The 14,401-nt window shown below is 33.4% G+C and overlaps 1 protein-coding gene across 6 annotated transcripts in view; it reads left to right on the forward strand.

Annotated features, from left to right (window-relative positions):
- The window catches only part of LOC126712874 (disease resistance protein RUN1-like), a 37,093-nt gene extending 23,527 nt beyond the window's left edge, over positions 1–13,566 (forward strand). For 5 of the 6 annotated variants that reach the window (XM_050412378.1, XM_050412379.1, XM_050412377.1 and 2 more), the window contains 10 exons: positions 90–362; positions 652–1,446; positions 1,537–2,736; positions 3,168–3,311; positions 3,407–3,470; positions 5,551–5,723; positions 5,819–5,894; positions 5,968–6,041; positions 9,930–9,985; positions 13,027–13,566. In XM_050412378.1, the coding sequence (XP_050268335.1) occupies positions 90–362; positions 652–1,446; positions 1,537–2,235 (1,767 nt within the window). In that variant the 3' untranslated portion in view covers positions 2,236–2,736; positions 3,168–3,311; positions 3,407–3,470; ... (3 more) ...; positions 9,930–9,985; positions 13,027–13,566. The remainder of the gene's footprint in view (positions 1–89; positions 363–651; positions 1,447–1,536; positions 2,737–3,167; positions 3,312–3,406; positions 3,471–5,550; positions 5,724–5,818; positions 5,895–5,967; positions 6,042–9,929; positions 9,986–13,026) is intronic. The other variant, XM_050412380.1, reaches the window with a different exon arrangement.
- Positions 13,567–14,401: the final 835 nt, after the last annotated feature.

Below are 14,401 nucleotides of genomic sequence, written 5' to 3' on the forward strand. Positions count from 1 at the left end.
GAAAATATATATTTTGTTTAAAGTTTTAAAATAATTATACTTTTGTCGGTTTCTATCATGAAGTGCAACTAATTCTTTGTCTTATCTAGGGGTCGAATAAAATTCGAGGCATAATGTGGTGTGAACCTGAACCAATAACAGTGTCATTGAAAGCTTCAGCTTTCAAAAGGATGGAAAATCTCAAATTTCTTATAATTAATAATGTACAAAATTCCAAAAAACTTAAATATCTTTCCAATGAGTTAAGATTGTTTGAATGGTCAGGATATCATTTTTCCTTGCCATCCAAATGGTGTCCTCAAAAACTTGTTGGACTAAAGGTTTCGAATAGTTGCATCAGGTCAATGAAATTATTCAAGCAGGTATGAGTTTACAATTTGTGAATCTTCACTTCTCTAACACTATGTTTGGTTTGAGAGGAAGGAGAGAGAAAGGAAGAGAAATTATATCTTTTCAACTGTTTGGATAATATGAGAGAAAAGAAAATGTACTAAATTTGTTAACAAACCTATCACTTGGATCCACATTTTTCCTTTCCCGTATTCATTTTCTCTTCTCTTTCACTCCCTTCACTCGAACCAAACAAAGGGTAAATGTTATTTTTAATATTAGATGAAATGAAATTTTTTTTTTTTTTTTTTTTTTTTATAGGGGTGCCATTACAAAAATTTGAAAAGTATCGCTTTAAATAGGTGTCAATCCATCACAAGATTACCTGACTTATGCGCTCCAAACTTAGAGACATTGGACATTTCATTTTGTGAAAATTTAATTGAGATTCATGACTCTGTTGGACTTCTTGATAAGCTTAAAGATTGGGACCTCCAAGGCTGCACGAATCTTCAGATACTTCCAAGCACCCTCAAGTTGAAATCTCTTAAAGTATTTGATCTAAGTAACTGCCTAAGGCTTGAGAAGTTTCCCAATGTTCACCCTGAAATGAAATGTTTAAATTATTTATTATTGGATAATAGTAATATCAGAGAATGGCCTTTATCACTAAGATATCTCACCAAAGGGGTTATCAATTTAGAGCTATCGAAGTGTGAAAACCTTGGGAAGGGGAAGTTTTCGGATAGCACCAATAAATTGCAACTGCTTGAGGAAATAGATACCCCTACTGTCAACTCCTTTGATAGTTTTTCGGGATCTGGGTCTCTCAGCTTGACAAATTCGCATCTCGATTGCTTTGGAGGAAATATAATTGATTTAGATTTTTGGATGAAGAATGATTACTTCCCGGCATTGAGATATATGCGTATAGATAACTCCAATATTGTTAGTATCCCTAAATGCATTAGCAGATTATTTAGATTAAAAAGGATTTACATAGATAATTGTAAGGAGCTTCGGGAAATTCCAAGGCTTCCACAATCTATTAGACATGTGGATATAAAGAAATGCCCATCATTGCTTCCACAATCATCAAGTAGATTATTGAATCAGGTGAGGTCTCTCCTTCATATTTTGTTACTTTTTCCAAATAATTTGAGACTTTCTAAACTTCAATTTCTTGTCTCTGTTTAATGCAAGCAGTTTGGAAAAATTCTAGGGATTCTACCTAATAGAGTCCGTGAAGGTGCAAGAAGCAACATATTAATGGATCTCTTTGACGAACCTGAATCTGATTCTGATTCTGATTCTGAAATTGAGTGTGCTTATCTTTTACTACCACGAACTAAGATTCCAAAGTCGTTCAAATTCAACCATCAGAGTTTTGGAAATTCCATATCATTCAGGGTTGGTTGCAAATTTCCAAAATTGGCTGTCTGCGTTGCTTTTCGTTCAGCGAAGACGCATATACGCAGACAATTTTACAGAAAATTTTATGTTCACGTTTCCATTAATGGTTGTAAACAGAAATTCCATTTTCTACCCACAGTAGAAAGATGCGAGGAACTGTGGTTATTTTCTAAATCTCTTGGGCAACTGAATAAACCAAATCTATCTGAACAAAATCAGGTTGAGGTTGAGGTTGAGGTTATATGTAAAAAAACCAGGGACCGCAATCACACTGATTTTATAAAATGGTTCGGGGTGAATGTAGAATGCATCTGCTGTCCTCAGAAATCAGATATTACTTACTTGCCGCTTCCGAGTGACAGGAATGGTTGTGGGTCATCCTCAGTTTTGAATGACACTGAGCTCCCACCTTTTCAACCTGCTTTCCCCACTTCTTATGGCTCAGTTATGGATTGCGGGGCTTTTAACAATGAAGGAGATTTAGGGAATTAAATGGAACCACCAAATACCGGGTTTGAACCTGGTTTGAAGGGCTTTCTTGGTTATTTGAATGTGTCATTATCGGCCCCTAATGACTCTCAGCTCCTTGTATTGTTACCTCTTCCTTGTGGTCCAAATATGGATCATGAGGTTTCCAATACCGTAAATGATTTGAGGCTTTTGAAGGGCATTCATGATGATGGGTGCAATTTGAGTTCGTCACTAAATGACTCAGATGAAAGAGAAAGTGAGCCTCCTCTGTTCCCTGATACGACAAATGGGTTTGACTTCGGCTTTGGCCAGCCAAATTTGTTGTTAGGCTCAAGTGTTAGTGGTGGGTTTCATTTGGGTTCGTCTTCAATGGCCCATGCCAGTGTAAACGATGACTCTGATTTTAATATGGGTCCACCACCGAAGAAAGCGAGGACATCTTGATCAGACTTCAAAGAATTATGCCTCTTTTTGTTTCCCTGATTCCCATCTGCTCCAACACCAAGTTAGTCCCTTTCACTTGTAAGTATTACAACTCCAAACCCTTTCTCTTTTTTTGGTTGTTTGAATGGTAATGTTTTGAATATGGAATGAGTACTTGCTTTGTTTCTTGGACATATATACATAAAGGAAGTGCTTTTATGGTCTTGTGAATTGGGTTTATTTCAGCTCGTCTTATTCAAGTTTTTGTTCTGTTGTGCACGCTTGAATATTCTATGAGTAATAGCTTACGGCCCTTGTAGTCATGTGGTATTTGTTTCCTTAAAAGCGGTTTATAACGTAAAAGGTGTGTTTTTGAAGTGGAAGTTGCTACGCAGTTGAGATTGTAGCCTGCTATGTCTATTTTATTATGTAATCACAATAGAAACAATTCCAGGAGTGAATGTACAGTTTAACAATGAACAATTTGCCTATTCATTGAACTTGTTGTGTGACATAATTAAATTCTGCAGCTTGGAAACAATCAAGTATCTGAATTTCTGAGGACTTCATCAAATGATTGGTGTGCATGACAATGGACTTGCAGCTGTAGCAAGTGATTCTATTCAATGCTTGTGATCATCATTTCGTAATTGGCTCATATGACTTCTTTGCTGGTTAGCCTCTATTCAATAATAGTTTGTGATCAGCGTGTAAATATTTCAAAATTGATTTTGATTTCAGATTAAACCTGATTTTCTTGTACTGCCAGGAACTGAGATACCAAAGTCGTTCAGATTCAACCATCAGAGTTTTGGAAATTCTATATCATTCAGGTTGGTTGCTATAGATTTTGGAAATTCAACCATCATAATTGGCTCTGTATTGCTTTTCATTCAGCAGAAGCACATATATGCAGATTTTTTCACGTTCACATTTCCATCAACGGTTGTAAATAAAAAGTCAATTATCTAAGTACGGAAGAAAGCTACGAGGAACTGTGGTTATTTTCTAAATCTCCTGGGCAATTGAATAAACCAAATCCATCTAAACAGAATCAAGTCAAGGTTGAGGTTGAGGTTGAGACTGGGCTAAAGATGAAGCTTCTCTTAACTCTTGCCACCTTCATCACCCTTATTCAATCTCTTTGTCTTCATTTTGCAAACAACACATAATTATGATGTAAGAGAATATCCCCAAAGACACGGTGGTACCATTCTCTACCAAGGTGTGCCTCCTTTAGTTACATATTTGACCACCACGAACCCTTGGTTAGTGGTCACTCCACAAGTATAAGTACTTGTGAGGTGTGAGGGGCAAGGACCAGGGTTCTAGTTTCCAAAAGGGAACTTCACACACATAGACACTTAGATTAAACTAAAGTAGAATTTCTATCTTACATAAAAATAAAAATAAAAATGAAAAGTTACATATTTGGGTGCCTCTCTCTCTCTCTCTCTCTCTCTCTCTCTCTCTCTTCATTCATTAGTTAATAATGAATTTTAATGTAATTGTAAATTCTAAAATAAGTATATAATTTCTTTTATTCATTTATTGTATTGCAATTACCTGGCCTTGTTGCTGTGAAGTAATTGGTGGCGGCGTGGCGCCCAAGATCCCTTTCCACCTTGCAATTTGGTTTTCTTTTATAGTATGATATTTGTCTTTTATTGATTGTATTCGTCTGTTTCTAGTGCATAATTTTTGTTTAGCTTAACATCAATTAAGTGCCAAGTAAGGTTACCTTCAATGTTTTGGAATAGCTCAAGACCTATGTTGTTAACAGTAAGGCCCGATTTCTTCCTTTCTTGATTTTATGTTTGGGTTATGTACCATATCCTTAGATGTTCAATTTGGTTTATTTGTTTTTCATGTCCATTTTTTTGTTGCTTTGGTGAAGGCATTTATTAATATTGGAATGTACTGGAATCTATGATGGTTTTTATAACATATATTTGCTATGTATGCTGAATGTGTGGATTATTACTTTTTGACCAAAAAACGAAAAGCTTGAGTTCAATTTGAATGAAGATTCAAGATGATATTGAGGTTTCCATTAAAAAAAAAAAAAAAAAGAGATGATATTAAGGTTATATATAGAGGCTAGGTGAGCTGTAAATCAACTTGAAGGAATAGACTTAATAAGATTCTTATTATTTCCAATCTTCAGGTTTTGATATATGAATGTGGAGTGAAAAGGTATTGAGAATCACTGTGTTATGTCATAAAGAAAGCTATCCTGATTTCATTTACCATTATCTGTACTACTGGCTTCCAAGCCGTGAACTTAAGTTTTGGATATCCCAAAATATTTCCTCCTTGCTCCCTTACAATTTTTCAATTAAGGGGGATAAATTCGTAAATAAAAGCCCACAATTTAAAACCTCCACTAAATCTATGTTCTCAACAGTTTACAACCTCTTCATCTCTTATCCTTTTTGAAATTGAAACAAACATGCTCTCTTTTCACTTAGCTCTTATCTTTTCGAAATTGAAACGGATGCACTCCATTATGTGAAACTCTTAAACATCTCATGCATTTTACAAACTCTGGGAGTTTCACAACAGCCTGAGGAAAATTTCCACAAGCAATGACTCAGAAAGTATGTTTTGGCCTTTTTCTTTTTTTTTGGGGGGGGGGGGGGGGGGGGGGGGGTGGGGGGGTTTGATACTACAATTTTTGGCTGCTTTGTTTTATAATGGTATTATTTTAACATTTATTAGTAGCACTATACTTTTTTTCCTTTTTTGCATTAGATACAAACTTATTTTGGGTTGAATTTTTTTTATACACTTGCATCAGGTAGTATATTCCTTTAAACATTTATTAAAGTATTGTTCTTTTTTTAATAAATTTATTAAAGTATTATGCAATTTAGAATCAAACAGAACACTAATGGGGGTGAGAATTTTTAGGAGGTGGTACTCTGTTTTTTAGTGCTGCTTCTTCAAGAGTTTTGGACTCTTTGGTGAACAAGGATAGAACCTTGCTCTAAATATTTATCAAGAATGTGGGAAATAGTCAAACTTTATAACATCAGCAAACTCAATTCACTACAGATTTTCAGAACACAATAATCAATCCAAAGGTATGTTTCTTGCAATTTAAATTCTTAATACCAAACCTGATTCCTTTATGTGAAACTTATACATCTCACACTTCCTTATTCTTCATATTGAACAGAGAAATCACCACTGGGAGTTTCTGCAAAAGGTACATTCAACCAAATTTAATGAAAAATCCCGTCATTAGTCAAAAGGTATATTCTATCAAGTTTTCTACATTCTCTTACATATTTGATTTATAATTGAATTTTTTTTTTAATGCAACAGAGATAGAATCGAGTGACAATTTGTCAACAATGGTTTTACTTTTTGCTGCTCCACCAGATTCCAACGCCAAGAATGTAATTTTGTAATCTTTTTAGGTTTTCAAATAATGTCATTGATTTCAAATATTTATTTAGTTTTCAGTAGTATCTATAGTTGTGCTCTGAGGTTTTCAATAGTATCTCAAATTGGAATGTATGGAAAATTATGATACTAAATCCAAAAAAAAAAAAAAAAAAAAAAACCTCAGTGCATGCGTGAAGTACATGTGATGACTGATGAGGCTAGTTATTATTATTTTTTTTTAACAAGAGTCAGTGAGTAATTGCTTAATTTCCTTCAATGTTTGATTTCATTTAAGGTGTAGTTGCATTTTCCCTTCTAATTAAAGAATAATAAATAATGTATTGAGCCATGCAATGAGTAGCATGTAGTGAGATTAATTCATATTTAGAAGAAAATACTAAACTTTGCAGTTCTGTTGTAAATCAGATTGGCAGTAAATATGAACTAGATTTCCTAAAGTGAAGCACTAGAAATTGATCTTGCATTCATATATTATTCTTAACATTCCCTTATTTTGTTGTCTTGATCAGAGAAACATTCCACATGAGATAGGCTGTTAAAATGATTAAGGTGAAATGTTATGTGTCTTATGTAGGAGCATGCATTAAGTGGTTATGTATGAAGGGTAAAAGTTTTTTTTGAGTCATATGCAAACTTGCTTTCTTATGTTTGGCTTCAAAGAAATTCTCCTGTATTCGGTGGAAAAATCAAATCTAAGGAGACTATTCTCCTTATGATTAGAAGAGACATTAAGGCCTAGGTCGAGTTTATGAAGAGGGAAAATTTTGTTACTAAATAGTCTTATGTTAATTGGGTTGAATTTCTCTATTTTTGATGATAGCCACAATTGTGGGGATCTTGTTTGATTATTTGCAAGTTCAGTTTCAATTGCTATTTAGTTTGCTGCTTGCTCTATTTGTGTTGTTAGGTGTTGCAGCTTTTAGCTGCTAGTGTTATGTTATTTGTGTGGTTTGTTACTTGAATACATTCATAGAAAAATGTATGCTTATCTATAATTCTCCTTAACCATTTTTGCTTACATATTTTCTACAATGCCAAACAAACTACAATATGCATACAAACATGAATTGCTTGCAGACAAATCTTTAATCTTCTCCAATTTTTATATTTTCTAATTTTGTTTTATTGTTGAGAACTTCTAGATTTGGATAGAAAGCATAAGAAAATGCAACTTTTGAGAAATGTTCTGCACAATTTAGGTTCATATCCTTTACGAGTTAAAAAGCCAGACATGATTGAGATTTCTATGTTCTATACAATTTTTTTTTCTATGTATTTTATTTTTATGATATAAAATTTAATGTTAAATAGATTTAGGTGTTTAAGATTCAATTCTTAGACACCAAAATACCTTAGATCTATAAAGTCAAGCTGAATCAAGTAATGCATGCTGTGATAAATTCTTGAAAGGTCCTATTAGTCTAAAGGATTATTTTTGTTGTTTCTTTTTTCTATTTTAGTTTGTCATGTTCAATGGAGTTTAAAACCTCTGAGGCATCACTGTACAGAAGTTGTTTTGCAAATCCCACTTTAGTGATGTTCTGGTGAATACTCAGGAATGGAAGGATCAGCACAAAGCACATACTCTACTTTGAAAATCTCTTTAACCAATTTTGCCTTCCATTTGATAGCATATGATAGCTACAAAAATCCATACCTCTTTTCCCTTTTTGGTGCCTAGATCAACTTCAACACTTAATAAGGAATCATAATGTGAAAAGTAAGCTCTTCTACTATGGCATGAACTAAAATTTTATTATTCAGTCAATTAGATTTATAAATTTAATTCTATTTGTAAAAAATTAATTGTTTAAATCTATATTTGTTTGTATGTTTGACTAAGAAGGCGAAGCAGCTATTACAAAGGACTTTACTTATGTTAAGGTCATCAAGATGTTACACTTCTACAGTTAAAACGGTAGATAACTCATTTGCATTATGTTCTGGAAGGCATCTTTTGAAGTGCTTCTAGCTTTTCGAGTACTAAGAATAAGTTCACCTCTTGAATTCAAATATTAAGACAATAATTTGATTCTTTTAAACCAAAAAGATATTTGGTCTGCTTGACAAGTGACAACAATCATGTTAATAGTTTTTTTGATGTTCCATTATTTTGGGCAAGATAGGCAAAATTCTCGTAACTTATGAACCTTGTCTGTTGAGCAAAAGATATTTAAAACATAAGATCTGTGATATGCCTTGTAGGTGTTCTTTACCTTAATTTTCTTGGCCACAAATATTGAGATAGGTGTTTGTTGAAATTTTGGTTTTTCTAGTGATATTCCATTTTTTTAAGCCTGCTAAATCCATGCTAGGTCTTACTAGAAAAAAACTAACATAATAAAGTTTCAACATTAGACTACTCTAGTAGTTATTTGTTGGAAATTTGGGAGAGGTTGCCAAAGGAAGATGATTTCCAGTTGAAAAGAATAGGGATTACTAAGTTTGTTTATAAGACTAAATGCATTGGGATCTATTCTCATAGAAGCTAAATGGATAGTGGGAACTGGGAACTCTATTCCTATCAACCCTAACTTTTGGCCTAAAGTAAGATCCCTTGTGTTTTGGAGAAAACATCTTTCAAGGGTGTGTGAGTATGTTGATTAAGTAGCATCACAATGGAATAGCGCATTGGTGATGTTATTATTTGCACCTCATGTAACCAAATCTATTGTCAAGAAGCCTCCTAGGTTGGGAGTTGCAAATAAATTGATTTGGTCCCATGGATCTGTCATGTCTCTTTAGAGTCATGTAAGTCTTTTGGCTTCTCCATAGTGAATGCTTAGATGGAAGAAGTAGAACTCAAATATAGTTCTCAGACGTGGGTTGCACTATGAGAGCTAAAACTCCCTTTCAAAGTCCTTACTTTTCTATTAAAGCTATAAATGATAGTCTTCCACTAAGAAGGGAGTTTGCTAAGAGGAATTTAATCAATGATGCTTCTTGCCCTTTATGTGCTACAATAGAGGAATCCTTGGACAATTACATGGTCAATTCATAATTGGGTTGTTATTTGGTTGGATAGAGTGTACAAGGCACAAGACGTGCCATCATTTCACTTTCATCTTAGCCATCACTTGTTGGCCTATTGGATCTATAAAAAACAAAGTGACTACATGAAGCAATAGGTGTTAATGTTAGTAAAGTCCTGAGTCCCACTATTACCCGTTTGCTATTTGTAGGGATGCAGGAAACACATGGCAACAGGGATCATATTAAATTTCAACAATTTTAGTTATGTTTGTTATAATTGAAAAGCACTAATTATGATTGAAGTAAGTAAAAGCAATTGAAATCAATTGAGGAGTGCTACAGTTGTTTGTTGGGATTAAATTGGGAGATCCATTTTGAATTGTTTTTACTATAATGTGCTCTAAAATGCCACGGTTGTTTGTTTGGTTATTAGTGAAGCACTACTTTTATAAAAGTAAGGTGAAGGGTGAAGTTGTGGATTTAAGATTATGGGTACATGTGTAACTACTATCTTCTTCTTTTTCTTTTTTCTTTTTTTTTCTTTTTTAAAGAGTAAAATGGAGAGTGAAGCTGTGGGTTATAAGACCAACCAAGTGCATGTGTAAATTACTAATAAAGAAAAATATTTGCAGATGTATTAGTCAAATTTCACCACACACACACACATATATATATATATCAATAATGGGAATACACCTAATGCTGACACTTTAATTTTGGCGTATCTACTGCCTATTAAAGTGTAAATTTGTGTTGGTAATTAGTCCCAAGACATATCATATTTTTAGTGTAAGATGTAAATTTTGTCATTGGTATCCCTCTTCTTTATCCTCACTGTTCTTATTCAGGACTAGCAACTATTGATCACTCTACCAAGTTTTTTAATCTATGTATTTTTCTTGTAGCTTTTTCCCACAACGGAAAATTTCTTGGCAGTATAGCACATGAACAGATGTTGAAGGTGTGAATCACTATCTTTCTCTCTTTCATAATATGTCTATACGATGATGTGAAATCTATAGAGAATTTGGTAAATATAATTATTGTTGGATGCTTCAAATGGTTGCGTGTATTGAGGTGTGTATGCTCACAATAATTTAATCCATAAGATATTTCGTAATTAGAAACTCATGACTAGGGCATTTTCTTGAGTTGATATTTTTGAGGAAAAAAGGTCAACTTCTTTAGATTATTTAAGTGCATTGGTCAAATGGGTTGCATCTACCCTCATGGTTCAATTTTTTGTCATTACAGTGCAGTTGTTTTTTATTTTTAAAAAAAAAAAATGTCAATGTCAAAGTAATCTTTGCCACATTTTATTGCAAACTTATATCTTTTAACTTGTATAAATATATATATTTGATAGAAGTAGGTGGAGGTTAAGATAGTGGACTCAACACCTAGCAGATGCATGTGTAACTTATTGATCAAAAAATAAAGAAATACATATTTAAAAGTTGCAATATTTTCTTTGTATTATGAGCAGCCATCAAATCTCTGAATTTCTTAATCCAACAATGGGATTTAGATTATTATTATTATTTCTTTTGAATAAATGAACATTACTTTAATTAAAGAAGGTACAAGCAATCTACATAAAGAAATAAAGAAACAACCTGGACCAAATTAGAAGCCACATAGGAATATCTAACACTATCAAACACAGAGGAAGGACCATGCCTCAAACTACACAAACATCTAATTGGAGTAGTTTTCCTAATGCCTTTATGCAAAAACAACATTTATATATCTGGCCTTATGCCTAGAAGCTTGGGATTTCATTTGTTTACTGTTAGGTTCTAGCAAAAAGTCTTACAAGTCAAGCTAATGTGGCAACTATGATATGATAGTGTTGAGATGGATGTGGAAAATAGTGATCCAAGTATTAACAAATGTATATCTCTTCTTTTAGGGAATTTTATGCGAAAAAATATCTTTCATCTATTGAGAAAACCCTTAGTTATCTTCATCAAAGATTATTTTGTGGAATGCTTTTCAACGAATTCATTTGAAGATGTGTTTAAAACTATTTGTTTACCAGTGATTGACAAAATAATATTTTCGTGAATAATTTTGTTCTACTCAAAATTCAGGGGGCAACTTGGCAAGGGATGGGGTTGTAGTTTAAAGACTTTTACGCCCCAGTATTCTTTTGGTTGTATAAAAATCTCAAATAATCCCTAAACGAGTGTTTGTTTACTTGTCACTTGTTAAATGACTGGCTTAGGTGTTATGACATAGGACAAAACCGAAACTTGATACCATGAAAATTGAGAAATGGAAACAATAAAGACCACCTAGGAGTCTGCACCTAGGATTTTTTGGAGTTGACACCAAGCAACATAGAAGATCTAGGATTAAGCAACTAGCACTGGCAGGAGTCAACACTAGACCTTTGAAAATTTTCAAAGAGAAATTTTTATTAATCAAGCAAATTGTAAATTGTCTCCATAGGCGTAAAATGTAGATTACTATGACAAAAATATAATTTTATTTTACTTATGAAACCCTAATTCTATTGATTTGGGAAATCCCAATGATTGATTTATAAAAATGACCTTGACTCTAGGAAATAAATAAAATAACCCAATTAACTTCTACGGCTTAAAATAAAACACAATTGACTTCCAAAATTAAATGAAACTAAATAAAAATAAATATTTCTTTGTGCTTTGTACACTATGATCTTACCTCGAGATATGGTGCAAATTATTGTTGCCTGTACTTATGCATTTATGACTACTTTCAAAGCCAATGAAAAGGACATTCATTCACTAGGAATTAGCATTTGACTTTGCAATAAAATTTGTAACCAACACATGGTTTATAATTTGGATTTTCTGCTTATTGTGTTTTTCGTTGCATCTAAACAAGTTGCAACTTTTTTCTTATAGCTTGTTTAGATGATGGACTCTGTAAATTACCAATTTTAACATCATTTTTTCATATAATCATATGCTAAATTGTCTTTCAAGTCCTATTACTATGCTTTCTAAAAAGAAAAGTGTTATTACTATGGGTCATTTATCACTTTTTGATCCTTTGTGCATTAACTATTTTGAGGGAATATTGTTAGGTTCTAAATATATATTTAGAACTTTAATGTGTATTGTTGGCAAACCATGATCAAAACAATATGTTTAGTCGTGTTTAGACTAGCTCAAAGTTGGTTCATTTATGTAAAGTTGGAATAAACTGTTACAGAAGTTATTTAAGTTTCTCGGCCTAGTTCGATCGATCGAAGCTTAGGCTCGATCAATCGAAAATCGGGTCAAAGGTGTTTTTCTGCAGAATTCCAACTCAGCCCTAGTTTGTTTAAAACGTTTAGGGTTTTCTAATTTGCCTTAGGTATAAAAGGCAAACCCTAGCCACGTTTTAGTATTGCTCATATTGCTGTTTGTGTAAATCTCTTGTGAGATCTGTGAGGAGCTTTCCTTTACACAAGCTTAGGATTATCAAGAAGGAGATTTCTTCAAGAGCTTGATGATCATTCAGTTGCTGCTATAAGAACTTAAAGAAACACAAGCGAGTGTGCTTGTACTTGCTGGAGAATCCAAGAAAGAAGAAGTCCGTGATTTCAGAGTTTGCACGTGATCGTGCCAGTAAGTTTCTACTGGTGGGTAGCAATAGGATGTTAGTGATCTAAGTCCTGTTGAACAATTTCGATTCTTTCATAGTGGATTCAGGTTTACCTTGAGGATAGCTAGGTTAAATCCTCCCCAGGTTTTTACCAATTTGGTTTCCTAGGTGATCATATCATTGTGTTATTTATCTTTCCGTTGCTTTGCATGATATAATTGTTTTGATTGTGATAACCTAAATTTGTTAATTTGGACTAAGTAACAACTTGGCTAATAATCTAGGTTAATCCAATTGTGTTTTTAAGGGGTCTAAAAACCATCAAATATCATACATATAACAATAATTTAATGGGATCAAGGTGGCTCTATTTAATTGAGGGAATCTATGTGTAAATTTGATTTTAATGTTTGAACCTTTCAGGTACAAAGAGAGAGTGAAATTAAAGGAACCAATTGTAGCAGTTCAAAGAGTTTCTTTGCTGATTTTTAGATGGATGGTGGTGTAGGTCTTTTAGCGGTTCAAAGAATTTCTTTGTTGATTAGTTTCATCACAACTTTTCACTTTAGATTTCTTTGGTAATCCTATCCATGACCTTCATTTAGCATCCTGATGATAGAGTATTGTTTACCATGCCATTTACATGGTGGTGTTGGTGATCTTTTTTGAGAGGATTATGATGTATTTATTTTTGTTGGATCATGTTTCTTTCCTTCATTTAAGTTTTTCTTTGTAATGTGTTGTGTCTCTCTCTTTTTGTATTTAATCTTTTTTTTTTTCCCTAGGAGGAGGACTTGGTGAGGATCATAAGGCATTTAATTTTGGTGTATCATGTTTTTAATTATAATTTCTTTTCTTCAGTTTTTGGACTTCTCCCTCCCATTTGTATGAAACAAAGTAAGTTGAAGGCTGTTTGCTCAAGCTGGGAGAAAATTTAATGAGATAATTCCTTATTTTGCAAAATTTGCGTTGTTTATTCTTCTAGTTAAAAAGTAAAGTAGATATCATCTTTATCCCATAATATCCTGTCCTTTAAAATGGTTATTGTTGATGACTTAGTTGGATGTTTATCATTATCATTATGATTGATGGACAAACATATCGGATAGAAGAGAATGAGTGATTAAACCAATCACAAGGGGTACTTTTGCAGCTTTATATGCCATTCATAGGCAAAAAAATTTATTCCCATGTCTAAATATAGCTAACCTTGATATGGATTGCGATGCCTTTCTTCCATGTAGATTTTGAATTTCAATCCAAAACAAAGGTAAGGGAATCATACGTTCCCCTACAAGAGAGGCTATACGGGATAAGGGCACTGGTCAAATTTACCATCAAAATATATGGTTGCTAGTGGGCTATTGGCAGTATTGCCCTTAAGGCCTCTGTCACTCTCTGTCTTTTGCTGATTTCTGTGTTCTACATTTTCGTTGATTTTCTCCACATAGCTTAGCAGTGCCTTGTGGTGGACAGTAAAAAAATTTGAAATGGCAGTGACTTGTGGGATGGTGGCTATGTTTGATGTTTTTAGCTTAGGGGTAGAGATGCCAATTGGGGCTTCAAAGTGGACATATGGATTTTAGGTGTGGCAGAATGGGACAGAGGGTATACACCGAATTGATGTGGTGAGTGGTGACATACACTCACTTCGCTGTACTTCATCTTCATGTGCTAATTGATCATTGGTATTGTATGGGGGCAATGAAAGGTATTGGTTGTAATTGAAATTGTAAGGTTGAATTTAATCAACCATTTTATTGGCTTTATTCCGTGCCAAATTTGCTTGTATTTCAGC

Source organism: Quercus robur, chromosome 2 (assembly GCF_932294415.1).
Source record: "Quercus robur chromosome 2, dhQueRobu3.1, whole genome shotgun sequence".
Lineage (NCBI taxonomy): Eukaryota > Viridiplantae > Streptophyta > Magnoliopsida > Fagales > Fagaceae > Quercus > Quercus robur.